We start from the raw sequence: 15,492 nt of genomic DNA, 5'->3' as shown, positions 1-15,492 counted from the left end.
ATCCACTGAAAACTGCCATAGAACCTGATATTTATCATTTTTAACTCAAATTCTTTGCTAAATCTCCGTGAAATTTCCCGGAACAGAATTCCAACTTAATATCCAGCCTGAGAGGTGGGAAAATGTATTGATTGCTTTTGCATGTTGCAGCTATAATACAATTCAATATATATTGCCAAAGAGTTTTTCCAGGGTTATAATAATTATAATCATATATGTTAATATAGATATGCTTTGTACTGTGTTTTATATATATATATATATATCACGGTGTACAGTGCTGCATACCTAATTACAGCAGTGCACAATAAACAACTTGGGATATATTTGTAATTTTGGATAAATAGTCTTGTTCCTTCTCATTTAGTTTCCAAATGTGCCTTTATTCATCGACTGCTTGTAGATACTTGTTATATTTCAGTTTTTAAATCTCACAAAATGTTGAAACATTGTGGCATAATTATTGCATGTCACTGCATGTCATTTCATGCTGTTGCATATCATCACCTGCTCATGTAGATAATTTTTCAATGAAGCGTAATAGTTTGACTTGTGAAAGAAAAAAAAAAAAAATTATTTAATCAACAACAATTGGTACAGATACATTTCTTGCGGAAACTCTGAGATAACCAATGCCAAAAATTTTATCTTAGTGAAGTTTATCTTTTTACTTTGTAAATATAAAATTTACTTTCACCTAATTTCAAAGTAAACTCACCATATTGATAGCAATAAAATTTGAAAAATAAAAAAAACAAGCTTTAAAAAAATGTAGAAGAAAATTATAGAATCCTTTGTTATGAATATTCTGATATTTTAAATTTTTAATCAACTGAATGACAGAAAAAAAGTAAACAAAATAAAAACAAATAAATTCAAATGTATGAAATTTCTTTTGAAAATATTTAAAGCAAAATAAGTAATTTCTACAAAAATAAAATAAAATAAAATAGAATTTATGAAGCTTTACAAAAAAGTGAGATAGAATTTCAAGAGAATTAGCTTCAAATTTGGGAAATATATTGGAATTTATTTTTTATATGCTAATATGATATTAGAGGATTCTTATATAATTTTCTTTTTTGACTCTTAGAACCAAAATGTTGTTTTCATACCCATTACCGACTGCATATATATATAGAAGTATATATATATATATATATATATATATATATATATATATATACAGTAAACACATGATTAATGCTATTGTAGATGATTAAATTTGTTGATGTATCAAGGTTAATGTACACACATTAAGGTTAATGTAGATGTGGTGCATGTAGTACATACACAGAGGGAAATATATGAGTAGAGACAGATCATATACATACATGTTAACATAATGTGTAAATATTATAAATATAGCACACATGTAAATGTAATGCATATTCACACAATTAATTTACATCTGCCAAATGAGGCCAGACTTAAGGCGCTTGTTGCTTTCAGTTTTTCACAGACAGAAGATAAATGACTATAAAATGATAACAGGCAAACCAACCTCAACAAACACGGAATCTTAGAATTCCATCAGTCTTAAGAGGTTGTTTACATAAGTTATTGTAGAAGCAATGCAACCAGCTTACAAAGCAGCAAACAAATTTTGAATAAAATACATGAAAACTGGAATTAGTTACCAAGAGAGGTTATTAAATCAAAAACAACCAACTAATAACAAAAATATTGGAAGAACATTAAATTTGAAACCCTCTTTCAAATATACCAAAGGGGCTCGTTATCAACAAATCGTCAACTGTAGGTTTAGTTTTCAGCCATGAAATTTTAAAGGTTATTTCGCACATAATAATATATTTGTTGGTGTGATACATATATGTATGTAGATGGAAAAACACAATAATATACATGTAAGTATGAGTTGATGTAATACACACAACACACATTTAAATATGCATATATGTGTGTGTATGTATGTATGTATGTATGTACGTATGTGTGTGTGTGTGTGTGTGTACATATATATAAGTGAATATGTGAAATATGAATTAAATTTTCAAGAAAATAATTAGATGTATAATTAGATTTATATTGGCTCTCATCTTTAGCAAATAGAATTATCAAATTATTGTTATAATGAGTTGTTAAAACAGTATTTAATGTGTTTCCATTCATTCTTAGTTTACATTTACTAAAACGTCTGTTAAGTATTTAAATACCAAGAAATATTTTTATCATTAGTTTAACAATGTATGTTGCTCAATATTTCTTCTATAAAATCTTTACCAGCTCAACTTGTAATATCTAATTTTAGGTCCTAATAAATCAGTCAGCATGAACCCCTGCAATGTCAGTTTCATCTGCATTTATTGTAGTGCTTTAAAGTTATAAGATTTCCCCATTCATTGTCTCAGATAAACTATATGAAAATTAGAGCTATTAATATTCCAGAATAAGTGACAAAAATTAGTCAATATTATTATTTTGAATTTGTAGGTTGTTCTCAAGAAGTTTCTTTTTAAAAAGAGTTGCTAAAAAAAATCTCATTAATACCAAATGATCTGTATTATATTAATCACCAGAGTTCCAAACCAACCTTAACTTAAAAAAAAATAGAAACGTGTTTTACTATAAAACGCCTCTCTCTCTCTCTATCTATACATATATACATACAGTGTGTCCTGTGTATATCTTTAAACTGCATCCAGTAGTGAAGACCTGGTTCAGGTCTAGGGTTTTGAGGAATATGGAACCGTGTTTTAGCCATTATTGTGCCTAGGTCTATTGTGACCACAAGTAGTAGCCCCTCTCGGGGTCCCAGTGGTCATGGAATTGTTTCTATAAGAAGGTCAATCACAGACACCCAACAAATCTAGGGAAGAAGAAGCTCTTCAGCTCTTTCGCTGCTTGTCTAAGAGAAGGTAACTCAATACAGATCCTGCACCCCAACAACTACTGGGTTTGTGACACTTGTACCAGACAAATGCAAGTTTGGAAGACGAGAGAGTGGGACTGACTCTGCACAAACCTTGCCCACTATAATAATAGTCATTGTGCTGGTTGTTCAGCAAATCGAGACACCAGCACCAACACCATCACATGTCCTTCATAAGTTCAAAGATTGGACAAACATTGAAGAACGTTGATGCTGTGTCACACTGAACCATCATTTATCAAAGTGATGAAGGAGAGTCCAGCAGCAGCAGCAGCAATACATGCATACATACATCTGCCTTATGACTAATATCTCTAAATTTAAATATTTTTCTCAAATATTTTCTTGCTAAAAGTGTATTTGTTTGAAAGTCTTAAAGCAATGACACTAAATATCAATTATAGACTAACGTATTGCTCCTTAGTTCAAGACTTCTGCTACACAGGGTTCAGAATTTAAAATCACATCTGATAATATTACTCTTTTACTTGTTTCAGTCTTTTGACTGTGGCCATGCTGGAGCACCACCTTTAGTTGGGCAACTCGATCCCTGGACTTATTCTTTGGAAGCCTAGTACTTATTCTATCGGTCTCTTTTGCTTAACCGTTAAGTTACGGGGACATAAACACACCAGCATCGGTTGTCAAGTGATGTTGGGGGGGACAAACACAGACACACAAACGCATACACACATACATATATATATATATATATATATATATATATATATATATATATACATATATACGATGGGCTTCTTTCAGTTTCCATCTACCAAATCCACTCACAAGGCTTTGGTGGGCCCAAGGCTATAGTAGAAGACACTTGCCCAAGATGCCATGCAGTGGGACCGAACCCGGAACCATGTTGTTGGTAAGCAAGCTACTTACCACACAGCCACTCTTACAAAAAAATTACTGTACTGTATAACTGTACTTGCTATGTTACCTCAACAACTGATGAAGCACTGAATAGGTAAAGGCCAAGGGTTTGTTTCCCTATTGAAGTCATAGTAATGTACCCATGGGAAAGGTAATTTAGTTTTTAGTTTCGTATCTAATTAGGAAATATTGCATGCTAAAATTCATTGAAGGTGAAGACATTTACCAATTTTCCAATATGTAAAAATACCATTTAAAAATCTGAGTCTTTGCCAGAAATAGTTGTAATTACTATTATGATATCTGAAATAGTTGACAAATGTTAGAAACAATTATTTCTATTGTAATTAGTGCTAGTTTTGTTGTTGTTGTTGTCAACAGGTCTGCATGATTGAGCAAATCCAAATGGAATCATTCCAGCTATAACTATTTTGTTTTTCAATTCTCAACGTGTCCCAGTCTACATTAAATAGTGTGTACTTCCTGCTTATGAGACAGTAGGAAGATGTGATTTAAGGGTGGTTTGGCTGCTGTTTCAAGCAGGTCATGTAACCCTGTAGAGTTTCCCTTTGTTGGCTCATATTTGCTGTTCTAGTTTTATACTAGAGTTGATTCAACGACCTTATTCTGCCATCCCTATTACAAATTTGCGGCCTTCTACATAAGTTATGAATATCCTCATCATCACCATTATTATCATTATTATTATTATTATTATTATAATTATTTTAACTTTTAATCTGCATCTTTGTTAAAGTCACTTGCCAAGACACACCCAGCGTCCTGGGGCGAGTGAAGGATAAGCGATGTTGCAATATGACTGAAAGCTTGGGGAGGGGAAGTAGTGAAATACCTTCATGTAATACAACACAGACATTTAAATGGATAGGGTTTTTCTAAGGATGTGGGCAGTACTTCTTCTTATTATTATTAGTAATAGTAGTAGTAGCAAATTGGCAGAAGCATTGAAGTGTGGGACAAAAGACCTTATAATATTTATACCAGCTTTGTACATGTTGAGTTCAAGGTTGACTGTGTCTTTCATCCTTCTGTATTAGGATAATTACATAGAATATTGATTTCCATAGCAGGTAGAAAGCTTCAGAGGATATACTACTTACAAGATTATGAGTAATGTCAGTGAAATGGAATGGTTAAAACCAAGAATGAAAACCAGGTACCACATGCAAGTGAACACCTGAACAGCAAACAGCACAAGAAGACAATCCAACAAACACCAGGAGACTCTAAATGCTGTACTTATTATATATACTGTATGGTCACTATGGAATGTGTTTGGTCATTGTTATATTTGATCACAGCTGTCCTAGGGCTAAATAACAACAATGACAACAACAACAAGGCAGCTGGACATTTACACTTGAACTTATAAAGCACATGAAGCTCTCCATCATCATCATCATCATCATCATCATTTAACGTCCGCTTTCCATGCTAGCATGGGTTGGACGATTTAACTGAGGACTGGTGAACCAGATGGCTACCCAGACTCCAATCTGATCAGGCAGAGTTTCTACAGCTGGATGCCCTTCCTAACGCCAATCACTCCAAGAGTGTAGTGGGTGCTTTTTACGTGCCACTGGCATGAGGGCCAGTCCGGCAGTACTGACAACGGCCGTGTTCAAATGATGTCTTTTACATGCTACCTGCACAGAAAAATACATAGGTTCCAGCGAGTTTCGAACTCGCGACCTTCTGCATGTTAAGCAGATGTGATAACTACTTCACCAAAGAAAATGTTGCCTTTCTCTGAAATGCCATAATGATAATCATGCCATGGACAAAATGTTGTAGATTTGCTTGATGTGGTGATACCAAAGGTAATATGAAGAACCTGCCAGGTTATGTTATGTGGAATAGAGAGGAACAACAATTAAGGGGAACAGGAGGAGAGAGAGAGAGAGAGAGAGATTAAATTGTATAAAGCATAAATTCAAGAACTCTAACACCTTAGGAACAGTGAAAACAAGAACGTTTAAAAGAATAAAATCTCTCACAGACAACCTGACTACTAATTACTCCTGAAATGTGTGTGTAATTTGAGAAGGAACCATGAAATTCTTAATAACAGATATGATGTATAAATAACCTGTAAATATGAATATGCTTACATCTGTAAATATATTTCAGAATACGTATATATATATATATATATATATATATATATGAATATATTTCTATACATTTACATATTTATATATCTATTTATATAAATACTTATATATATAAATATTTATAGATATTTTTATATATATAAATATTTATAGATATATTTATATATATAAATATTTATATATATATTTATAAATATAAATATTTATGCATATATTTATATGTATAAATATTTATGCATATATTTTATATATTTATAAATATATTTCAGAATATATATATATATGAAGGATTGTGGATCTGTTAGGCTATTTGTATGGTTTATAATGTGTGTTAACATATATATCAATACTTGATTGAATAGTGTCTCAGATTATTACTGGTACACATTTTATTAATACTAGAGGGATGAAGTTACAATGTGAAAGGATATAAACTAATACTGCAAGGCATTTTATTCAACACTATTGAATCTGCTATTCTTTAATAAAAAAAAAGAATAATAATAGTAATAATAATAATAATAATAATAATAATCCTATATTCTGCAAGAAACCTAAGGAAGATTCTTGAGACTTAAGGAGACTTAGTTGTCAGCAAACATTAAGACAAAAAGACTTACTAACTAAATTAGTATGCACTAGTGTAATGATAATGATGATGATGATAATAATAATGGTTTCAAATTTTGGTACAAAGTCAGCAATTTTAGGGGATGGGGTAAGTTGAATACATCGACTCTAGTGCTATTGATTCTGAAAGGATGAAAGGTAAAGTTGACCCCAGTGGAATTTAAACTCAGAATGTAAAGATGGATGAAATGCTGTTAAAGTATAACAACTCTGCCATTTTGCCACATTAAAATAATAATAATAATAATAATAATAATAATAATAATTCTTTCTAATTATGGGACAAGGCCGGTCATTTCAGAGGAGAGGGCAAGTCATGTAATCAATTCTAGTACTTATTTAATCAAACCCACAAAAAGGATGAAAGGCAAATCAGACCTCATTTGAACTAAGAATGTAAGGAGATGGAAGAAATGCCCCTAAGCATTTCATCTAATCAGCTAACGATTCTGCCAGCTCACTCCAAAGTATATAAATCAAGGTTCCCTCCTCAGCCATGTTTTTCCTGCAGCTATTTACCAACAACTGTTCAAACTGGACACTGGCTGCTTCAGTTTCACTGTCATGGAGGGCAAGATGACTGCAAAGGTGGTGAACAAAGCCCTTATTTTGTACACTTTTAATACAAAAAGAACAAACAACAGACCATCCATGGATGCCTCAGCCAGAAGCAGATATGAGTTGGTTGTTAATTATTCAGTCAAAAAGGAGGAAGCTGTCTCGGACAAACAGAAAAATATTTTGACATTTCAAATAAATAGATTAAATCCTATCTTTTTGTTGAATGAGAAAGGTTTATGAGTGTAGTTAAAAATTACCAGAAATGAATGCACCTACATTACCTACATATAATCTTTTCTCCACGTCCACTTAAACACTTAAGAGCTATGCAACCATGAATTTCACCAAAGATTCTTATTTCAAAAGAGACTAAACTATAAAGAAGAAGAAAAAGAATCCAATTTTCAACCAAAGTCACTTACAGATAGGCCCCATGAACAACCTTAGTTTTAAGCTTTGGGAAGAATAAGGCATAAGTGAGGAACTATCATCTGTTTGGATGAGAATTGCAGACTTCAAAGGTGGGACAAAAAGTGTCTTAATAACAATTTAAAGCTAACCCATTCTCACAAGGCACATAACTACAAAGGCCATCAAGACCTTCTGTAACTCCAAATGCAATATGATGTTCTTATGTAAAAATAATAGCATAATAGATCCTGTGACATCCTATATGACTGAGTAAGTTATTCCCAATAAAACATCAAATAATACCTGTTTTTGTCTGCTTACACTAATATCTAATTAGAAACATTGATACATATTTTAATATTTGAAAGGAAAAGACATATAAGGCCAGTGGTCACTACAATAGTGGTGATGACGACAACAGCAACAACAACAACGACCTAACAAGTAAATGAGCCTCTACAATGCTGCTTGACTTTTTAGAAATAGCAGCCAAATCTTTCTTGAATCACATCTTATCTCAGCTTTACATAGAGAAGGATACATAGTATGCAATGCAGTATGTATAAGAGACAGGACGTCATAGTTGGAATGCCTTTAATCATTAGGTTTGCTCATGCAGAGCTGAAATGAACCTTAACAACAACAACAATTTAACAATCAAATATATCATTTCCTTAATGACTCAGTGAGCAAACATGAAAAACTTTAGCAAAAATAATTCTATTTTTAACCTTCATGCTCGTTAATGCTAATTATCATAATTGCACTTTAGAGTGAATGTCACAAGTATTAATGCAGAACCGTTGGATGGTTTCTTTATATTCATTTCTTAGGTAGAATCACTACAGTAAAAAGAAAAGACATTGCAGAGACTTTACTGCTATTTGGAATTAAATACCTAGAAGACAGTAAAAGGTAAACTAATAAAATATAAGCATTTCAGGATTGCATGATCTCAGAATAAATCTTAAGTGGAATTTTGAAAATATGTTGTTATTGGCAATTTACAAACTTCATTGTTAACTAAATCAATCATTCATACATCTATGTATTTATAAACATAGTATCTTTTGCTCTCATTCTTCCTCATGTGTGTGTGTGTGTGTGTGTGTGTATGTGTTATGTGTTGTGCGTATGTAAACATAAATCCATTCATAGAGGTATGAGGTGCCTAGATCACGCATACATTCACCAAGACATACATATAGGAAAATGTAAATAACATAATGCTCTTCACACCATATTGTGTATATACTTCTATATACGTGAAAGTGTGTATGTGTGTGTACATATGTGTTGACATAAGTTATGTGATGTTCTGATTGTAAGTGATAAGCATGTTTTACACTGTTCACCCCCCACATCCTCCACAGCCACCACCACAACCACCACCACAGCCTCCACAGCCCCCACACCCACCACAACCGCCACATCCACCACACCCACCACAACCACCTGAGCCATCAATGCAGCCAAGTTCACTGATTCCAAGATCTCCACATCCACAGCCAGCTGACACACATGACACATTGTTCTGAGAGTAATAATAGTTTGAAGGTGTGTCTACATGATAACCACCAGCTTGAACCAAAACCATGTTTTCAGAAGGCACGAATTCCTGTGAGATTTTCGCTGAGCTTTGTGAAGATACTGCAGCAACTTGAGGGTTCCATCCTTTCGGGTGAGGTTGACAGAGGACATGAAGCAATCCGACTGCAAAGGCCACAGCAATGTGCTCGGCTACCTCCAGCTTATCATCTAAGGTGATGTTAATATGTCCACTAAAGAGATTGACCAGTAGTGGATAAATGTCCAGTTCATAGTTCTTTCTCTCGTAAGGTATGCTGAATTTTTTAATGGCCTTTTTATGAAGATAAAAAATGCTGACTGCCAAATGTCCAGGGCTTCCTTTGACACCTTTAACTCCCTTGGTCGTCCTTGTACCTGCAAAAAAAAAAATTACATATATAAGCAAAGGAAACACTAGACTAATAAACACTTGAAAAGAAAAGAGAAATAAGTGATAAAAAGAATTTTATACAAATTTCTTCCATTAACTGTTAAATATTAGTAATTATATGCCACCAAAGAGCAAGTAATATTCTGTTCTGATGAAACTATTTGATCTTCAAAGCTAATCAAATTAATAATTCATGCTGTAATGTTTGGCAGTACTTTAGTTTATTGTATAATGTTTTAATATAATATATAATATATAAACTTGTAATATAATGTTTGACTGGCTTTATAATATAATATATAAAATATAATATACAAACTTATGCATAATACAATCATCATCATCATCATTTAACGTCCTCCCTCCATACTGGTATGGGTTGGATGGATTGATAGGAACTGGCCAGGCAGGAGCCTGCACCATGCTTCTGTGTCTGTCTTGGCATGGTTTTTATGGCTGGATGCCCTTCCTTACACCAACCACTCCACAGCATGGGCTGAGTGCTTTGCTTTTTATGTGGCACCAGCACAGGCAAGGTCAGTTTTGGCATGGTTTTTATAACTGGATGTCCTTCCAAATGGTGCCACTTTTTAAGTGGCACCTGCACTGGCAGGGTCACCAAGTGACTTTGCAAGACAAAGAGTCATTGAGTGGAAGGGATCTTGGGTCAGATGATGAAATATTCGAGTGTGACAGAAAGGCAGAAATAGATATCTTGCTGCAGTGGAGGTCCATGGTTACCCAGCCAGAGAGAATGGAAGAGAAAGAGAGTGAGAATTAACAAGAATGAGAGCAGAAACAGCTACCTAGAGAGAGAGTGGGGGTTAACAAGAAAGAGGTGTGCTGCTGTAAAGAAAATTCATGATTACCTAACGAGAGGTATGGGCAAGGAAAGGAGGGAGAGAGAGTGATCAAGAATGAGGGCAGAAATAGGTTTGTTGCTGTAGAGGAGACACATGATTACTCAGCTAGAGGGGAGAGCAAGGGAAAGAGAGAGAGAGAGTAGGGGATAGCAAGAGCAGGAGAGGGATGGTGGCAAGTGTCAGGGTATACTTGCAAAGAATGGGAATCAGGACATAGATGGGATGGTAGAGTAAGGAAGAGAGAGATGGTGGCAAGTGCTGGCAAGGTATCGTCAAGGAGTCATGTGTCAGGAGTGGGGAGAATATGGTGTCTGGTGAGAGTATGGGTATACAGAGGGGGAGGGAACGAGGGGAAGCAACAATGTTTATAATATGTAATATGAAAACTTATAATATGGTCAACAGTATTATAGCTTATAATATAATGTGAAAGATTGCTGATAGAAATGTGTATTGAACAGAAACTCTCGGTGGTATATTTTGGTTTTAAATTTTGGATCAGGGTCAACAATTATAGAGAGAGGGGCTAAGTTGATTACATTGACCTCAATGCTCATCTGGAACTTATTTTATGGACTCCAAAAGGATGAAAGGCAAAGTTGACCATGGCAGAATTTGAACTTAGATTATAAAGATGGCTGAAATGCTGCTTAGCATTTTGCTCTGTGTGCTAACAATTCCACTGGCTCACTGACTTCTTTGTAGTATATATTCACTTGTTTTTAAATCTGTATTTCCAAGCTAGCATGAATTGGATGAATACATTATTGAACTGAGGCTTTGTTTCACAGCTGGATGGATGCCTAACTCTTACTCGTTTTCCATGTGAGTGATCTCTCATTGCACATATCTTCAAAGAGGATTAGTTGACAGGGATTGTGATGTCATCATGTGAATAGAGATCAATAAAATAAATAAAAAGTGAAAAACTGTTGTCCATATCAAAGTCACAATCCTACAGCCTTGTTAAGCTAAAACTTCACCTTGTTTCCCTGGCGAACAAATAACTGGGATTACAATACTTCCACTGAAAAAAGGTGCCAGTATTTTGCAGGATTTACTCCCTGACGATGCTGGTACTTATTTACAGTTCAGTGGGCTGAAACAATATGAACTGTTTTGCTCAAGAACATGTTTTGTTCAAGAACATGTGCATCCTGGTATGGGAATTGAAACAATTAGAACAATGACCTAAAGATTTTGAGTCAAATATCATGACTACTAGGCCATACAACCTTCAGATGGGGGTCCTGGTAATCAATTAAAAACTTCCTTTGAAACATGGTTAAAAGAATCATTAAAAAGGATCAATATATAGTCCATTAAATAAACCTGATTAATTACTGGTACATCTATTTTATGATATTTTAAGAGATGAAAGACAAAGTCATCATTGATAAAATTTGGACAGAGAACAGGATACAAAAATAAATAAAAATAGTTTTAAGACAGTTTGGGTATTTACATATTTTGTTAACTCACTGGTCTAGCACATTTGTAAGATTAGGAAAAATATGACTGAGTCAATGAAGGAGGCTTCTATGTGGACAGTAGAAATAGCTGCCAAATCTTCCTCAAATGACTCTCTATCTAATATATTGGGTAATGTGGTTCTAGTTCTATATATGTGAAGATGTGTGAACTAGTGAATAAGGTATCAAACTCATGACCATTAGGTTGTGGTTTCAATTCTTAGATTTGAAAGCATATTGCGTCCTTGAGCAAGGTACAACATTTCACTTTGCTCTAGTTCAGTAAGGTTGAAAATGAATGCTAACAGCAAATGGGGTGGGTGAGGTGTTTAAAATCTAAATCACCACTGGTGTCCCATTCAGTTTATGGGAGTTGGAAGGATCATGTATTTGCAATCTCCTAAAAGACTTTGAAACTCAGATAAGTTCTGGCCCCATCAGGCTCAAAGCAAACTATTTTAATATATACACTATACACTTCCTGGTGACAGGAAAGGTATCCAGTGACAGGAAGGGCAACTGGTAACAAGAAGGGCATCTAGCAACATGAAGGGCAACTGGTGACAGGAAGGGCAACTGGTGATAGGAAAGGCATCTGACAACATGAAGGGCAACTGGTGACAGGAAGGGCATGTAGCAACAATAAGGGCAACCAGTGACAAGAAGGGCATCTGGCAACATGAAAGGCAACTGGTGATAGGAAGGGCATGAAACAATATGAAGGACAACCACTGACAGGAAGGGCATCTGACAACATGAAGGGCAACTGGTGACAGGGATGGCATGTAGCAATACACTACATGTAGCAATATACTAATCTCCTATAGTTATCTTTTATCTTTTAATTGTTTCAGTCATTAGACTGTGACCATTTTGGGGCACCACTTTGAAGAATTCTTAGTCAAATGAATCAACCCTAGTACCTTTATTTAAGCTTGGTACTTATTCTATCAGTCTCTTTTGCCAAACTGCTAGGGTACAAGGATGTAAACACACTGACAGTGGTTCTCAAGCAGTGGTGGCGGACAGACAGACACACACACACCACACACACACACACACACATACACACACCGGTTTTCTTCCAGTTTCTGTCAACCAAATCCACTTACAAGGCTTTAGTAGAAGACACTTGCCCAAGGTGCCATGCAGTGTGACTGAACCCAGAACCATATGGTTAGGAAGCAAACTTCTTACCACACAGCCATGCTTACACCTTGTAAAAAAAAATAAGGAAATGAAAAAGCCAACTAGAGTGGTCATGGTTGGAAGGCCTTTAGTTATAGATCTGTTCTTCAATCAGAGCTGACCTAGACAATAATCAATAACAATAACAAGATTGGACAAATGAAAAATGCACTCACCTGGAATACCTGGTACACCTTTCTTTAAACCGGCCCATTTTCCAATAATAATAGCCCAATCACCAGTGTGATTTTTTATGAGCAGTGCTCTTTCTCCAGACGAAGGAATGAAGCAGGGATATGATTCTGGATAAGCAAGCTATCATAAAACAATAACAGTAGAATAATTAGACATTATAAAATTTGAATTTATTTCACTGAAATCATAAAAAAAAACGAAAAAAGAAACTATGGTATAAGTTATATATATATATATATATATATATATAGATTTAGTAAATGGAGTAAAACGCATATGTTAAATGAATTCTTTTATTTCCAACATACGGTTAAGCTGGTTCCCATGCATTTCCCTGAAGAGAAGATTACATTCTTATCAACATCACCTATTCCTATGGAAGGTATAATTTGTAATCTTCGAAACATATGTTGGAAATAAAAGAATTCATTTAACATATGCGTTTTACTCCATTTACTAAATCTATATATTTACTCAAGTACCCAAAATAACAAGGAGTTTCAGCCTCATAAACAGGAGTTACATCACAGTCATTTTGTGATCTTTGCTACACTGGTATCTATTAACCAATTTATTTTGTCCGAGTTAATTATTAACTTAGAGAAAATAAATACATATAATAATATAATAATATATAACACAGACTCAAACCCACACATACACACACATATATATGAAGGGCTTCTTTTGGCTTCCGTCTGCCAAATCCATTCTCAAGGCTTTGATAAGTCCAAGACTATAGTAAAAGACACTTGCCCGATGTGCCATGCTGTGGGACTGAACATGAAACCATAGGGTTGGGAAGCAAGCTTCTTATCACACAGCTATGCTTGTGCCAATGTATATATATTCTTTTATTCTTTTAATTGTTTCAGTCATTTGACTGCAGCCATGCTGGAGCACCACCTTTAGTTGAGCAAATCGACCCCAGGATTTATTCTTTGTAAGCCTAGTATTTATTCTATTGGTCTCTTTTTGCTGAACTGCTAAGTTACGGGATATAAACACACCAACATCAGTTGTCAAGTGACGATGGGGGGATAAACCCAGATGCACAACACACATATATATATATACGACAGGCATCTTTCAGTTTCCATCTACCATTTCCAGTCAGAAGTCTTTGGTCAGCCAGAGGCTATAGTAGAAGACACTTGCCCAAGGTGTCATGCAGTGGGACTGAACCCGGGACCATGTGGTTGGTAAGTAAGCCACTTACCACACAGCCACTCCTGCGTCTATATATATATTATTTAATCTTCCCTAATCATAAATCAGTGGAGGCACATAGCCTAGTGGTTAGAGCAGAAGACTCGCAGTTGAGGGATCGTGGGTTTGAATTTCAGACCAGGCGATGTGTGTGTTTATGAGTGAAACACAGCTCCGGCAAAAGGTAATGGCAAACTTCTGCTGACTCTTTCACCACAACTTTCTCTCCCTCTTTCCTCCTGCATCTAGCAGCTCACCTGCGACAGACTGGCATCCCATCCAGGTAGGGAACCTATATGCCAAGGAAGCCGGAAAACTGGCCCTTATGAGCCAGACATGGCTTGAAAAGGAACAAGAAAACAATCATAAATCAGATTTGAATTGAATTAAGCAACACAATCAGAATTTTGGAAGACTTTAACCCTTGAATATAAATCTGCAGAAAGGACTTTTCCTTATATAAATACGCTGTATATACTAAACTAGAGATCAAAGTCATATGTAGACAGGACTACCAGCTAATGTATCCTTAGTGTTTTTGGTTAATAACCAAGAGAAACCCTATATGTTTACTCTTCATATCAACGAATAGCTATGGTTACATAGAAACAACTTGCCAATGTAAACAATAGCAGTGAAACTATGGAGGAATTTTTTAATTTTTTAAAAGGTATTTTTAGGGTAAACATGGCATCAACAACAAAGAATGAAATCAAACCTGGAACAGTGCAGTTGGATGGGGAGCAGTTTAAGCACACAACTATGCCAAGCGTGTATCCACACTATTTATTACACATCAAGATTTAGAAAAACTTGAGCTGATAAAAGTTGAGAAACAATAAAATGAAACAAGTGTTTAATGAAATGCTAGGATGATGATGATAGATGATGATGATGATGATGATGGCTACTGTTATTTTTCACATGTGTGTGTATATGTAAATATGATTCTTTGTGCTCCTTAGCTGTCGATTAGTGTATTGTATGGTGGCCAGAGAATACACAAAAGTTGAATGACAGCATCCTTTCCTACAAACACATCCATGTATATATGTATATGTATATATATATATATATATATATATATATACAC

The 15,492-nt window shown here is 34.8% G+C and overlaps 1 protein-coding gene across 6 annotated transcripts in view; it reads right to left on the bottom strand.

Annotated features, from left to right (window-relative positions):
* Positions 1 to 6,150: 6,150 nt before the first annotated feature.
* The window catches only part of LOC106883437 (uncharacterized), a 155,399-nt gene continuing 146,057 nt past the window's right edge, over positions 6,151 to 15,492 (bottom strand). For 5 of the 6 annotated variants that reach the window (XM_052966910.1, XM_052966907.1, XM_052966909.1 and 2 more), the window contains 2 exons: positions 13,172 to 13,310; positions 6,152 to 9,456 (listed from right to left, as the gene is read on the bottom strand). In XM_052966910.1, the coding sequence (XP_052822870.1) occupies positions 8,864 to 9,456; positions 13,172 to 13,310 (732 nt within the window). In that variant the 3' untranslated portion in view covers positions 6,152 to 8,863. Of the gene's footprint in view, positions 9,457 to 13,171; positions 13,311 to 15,492 lie in introns of all 6 variants that reach the window. The other variant, XM_052966912.1, reaches the window with a different exon arrangement.

The sequence above is a fragment of the Octopus bimaculoides genome, chromosome 4 (genome assembly GCF_001194135.2).
Source record: "Octopus bimaculoides isolate UCB-OBI-ISO-001 chromosome 4, ASM119413v2, whole genome shotgun sequence".
Classification (NCBI taxonomy): Eukaryota; Metazoa; Mollusca; class Cephalopoda; order Octopoda; family Octopodidae; genus Octopus; species Octopus bimaculoides.
This window is presented reverse-complemented; position numbering and strand designations above follow the sequence as displayed.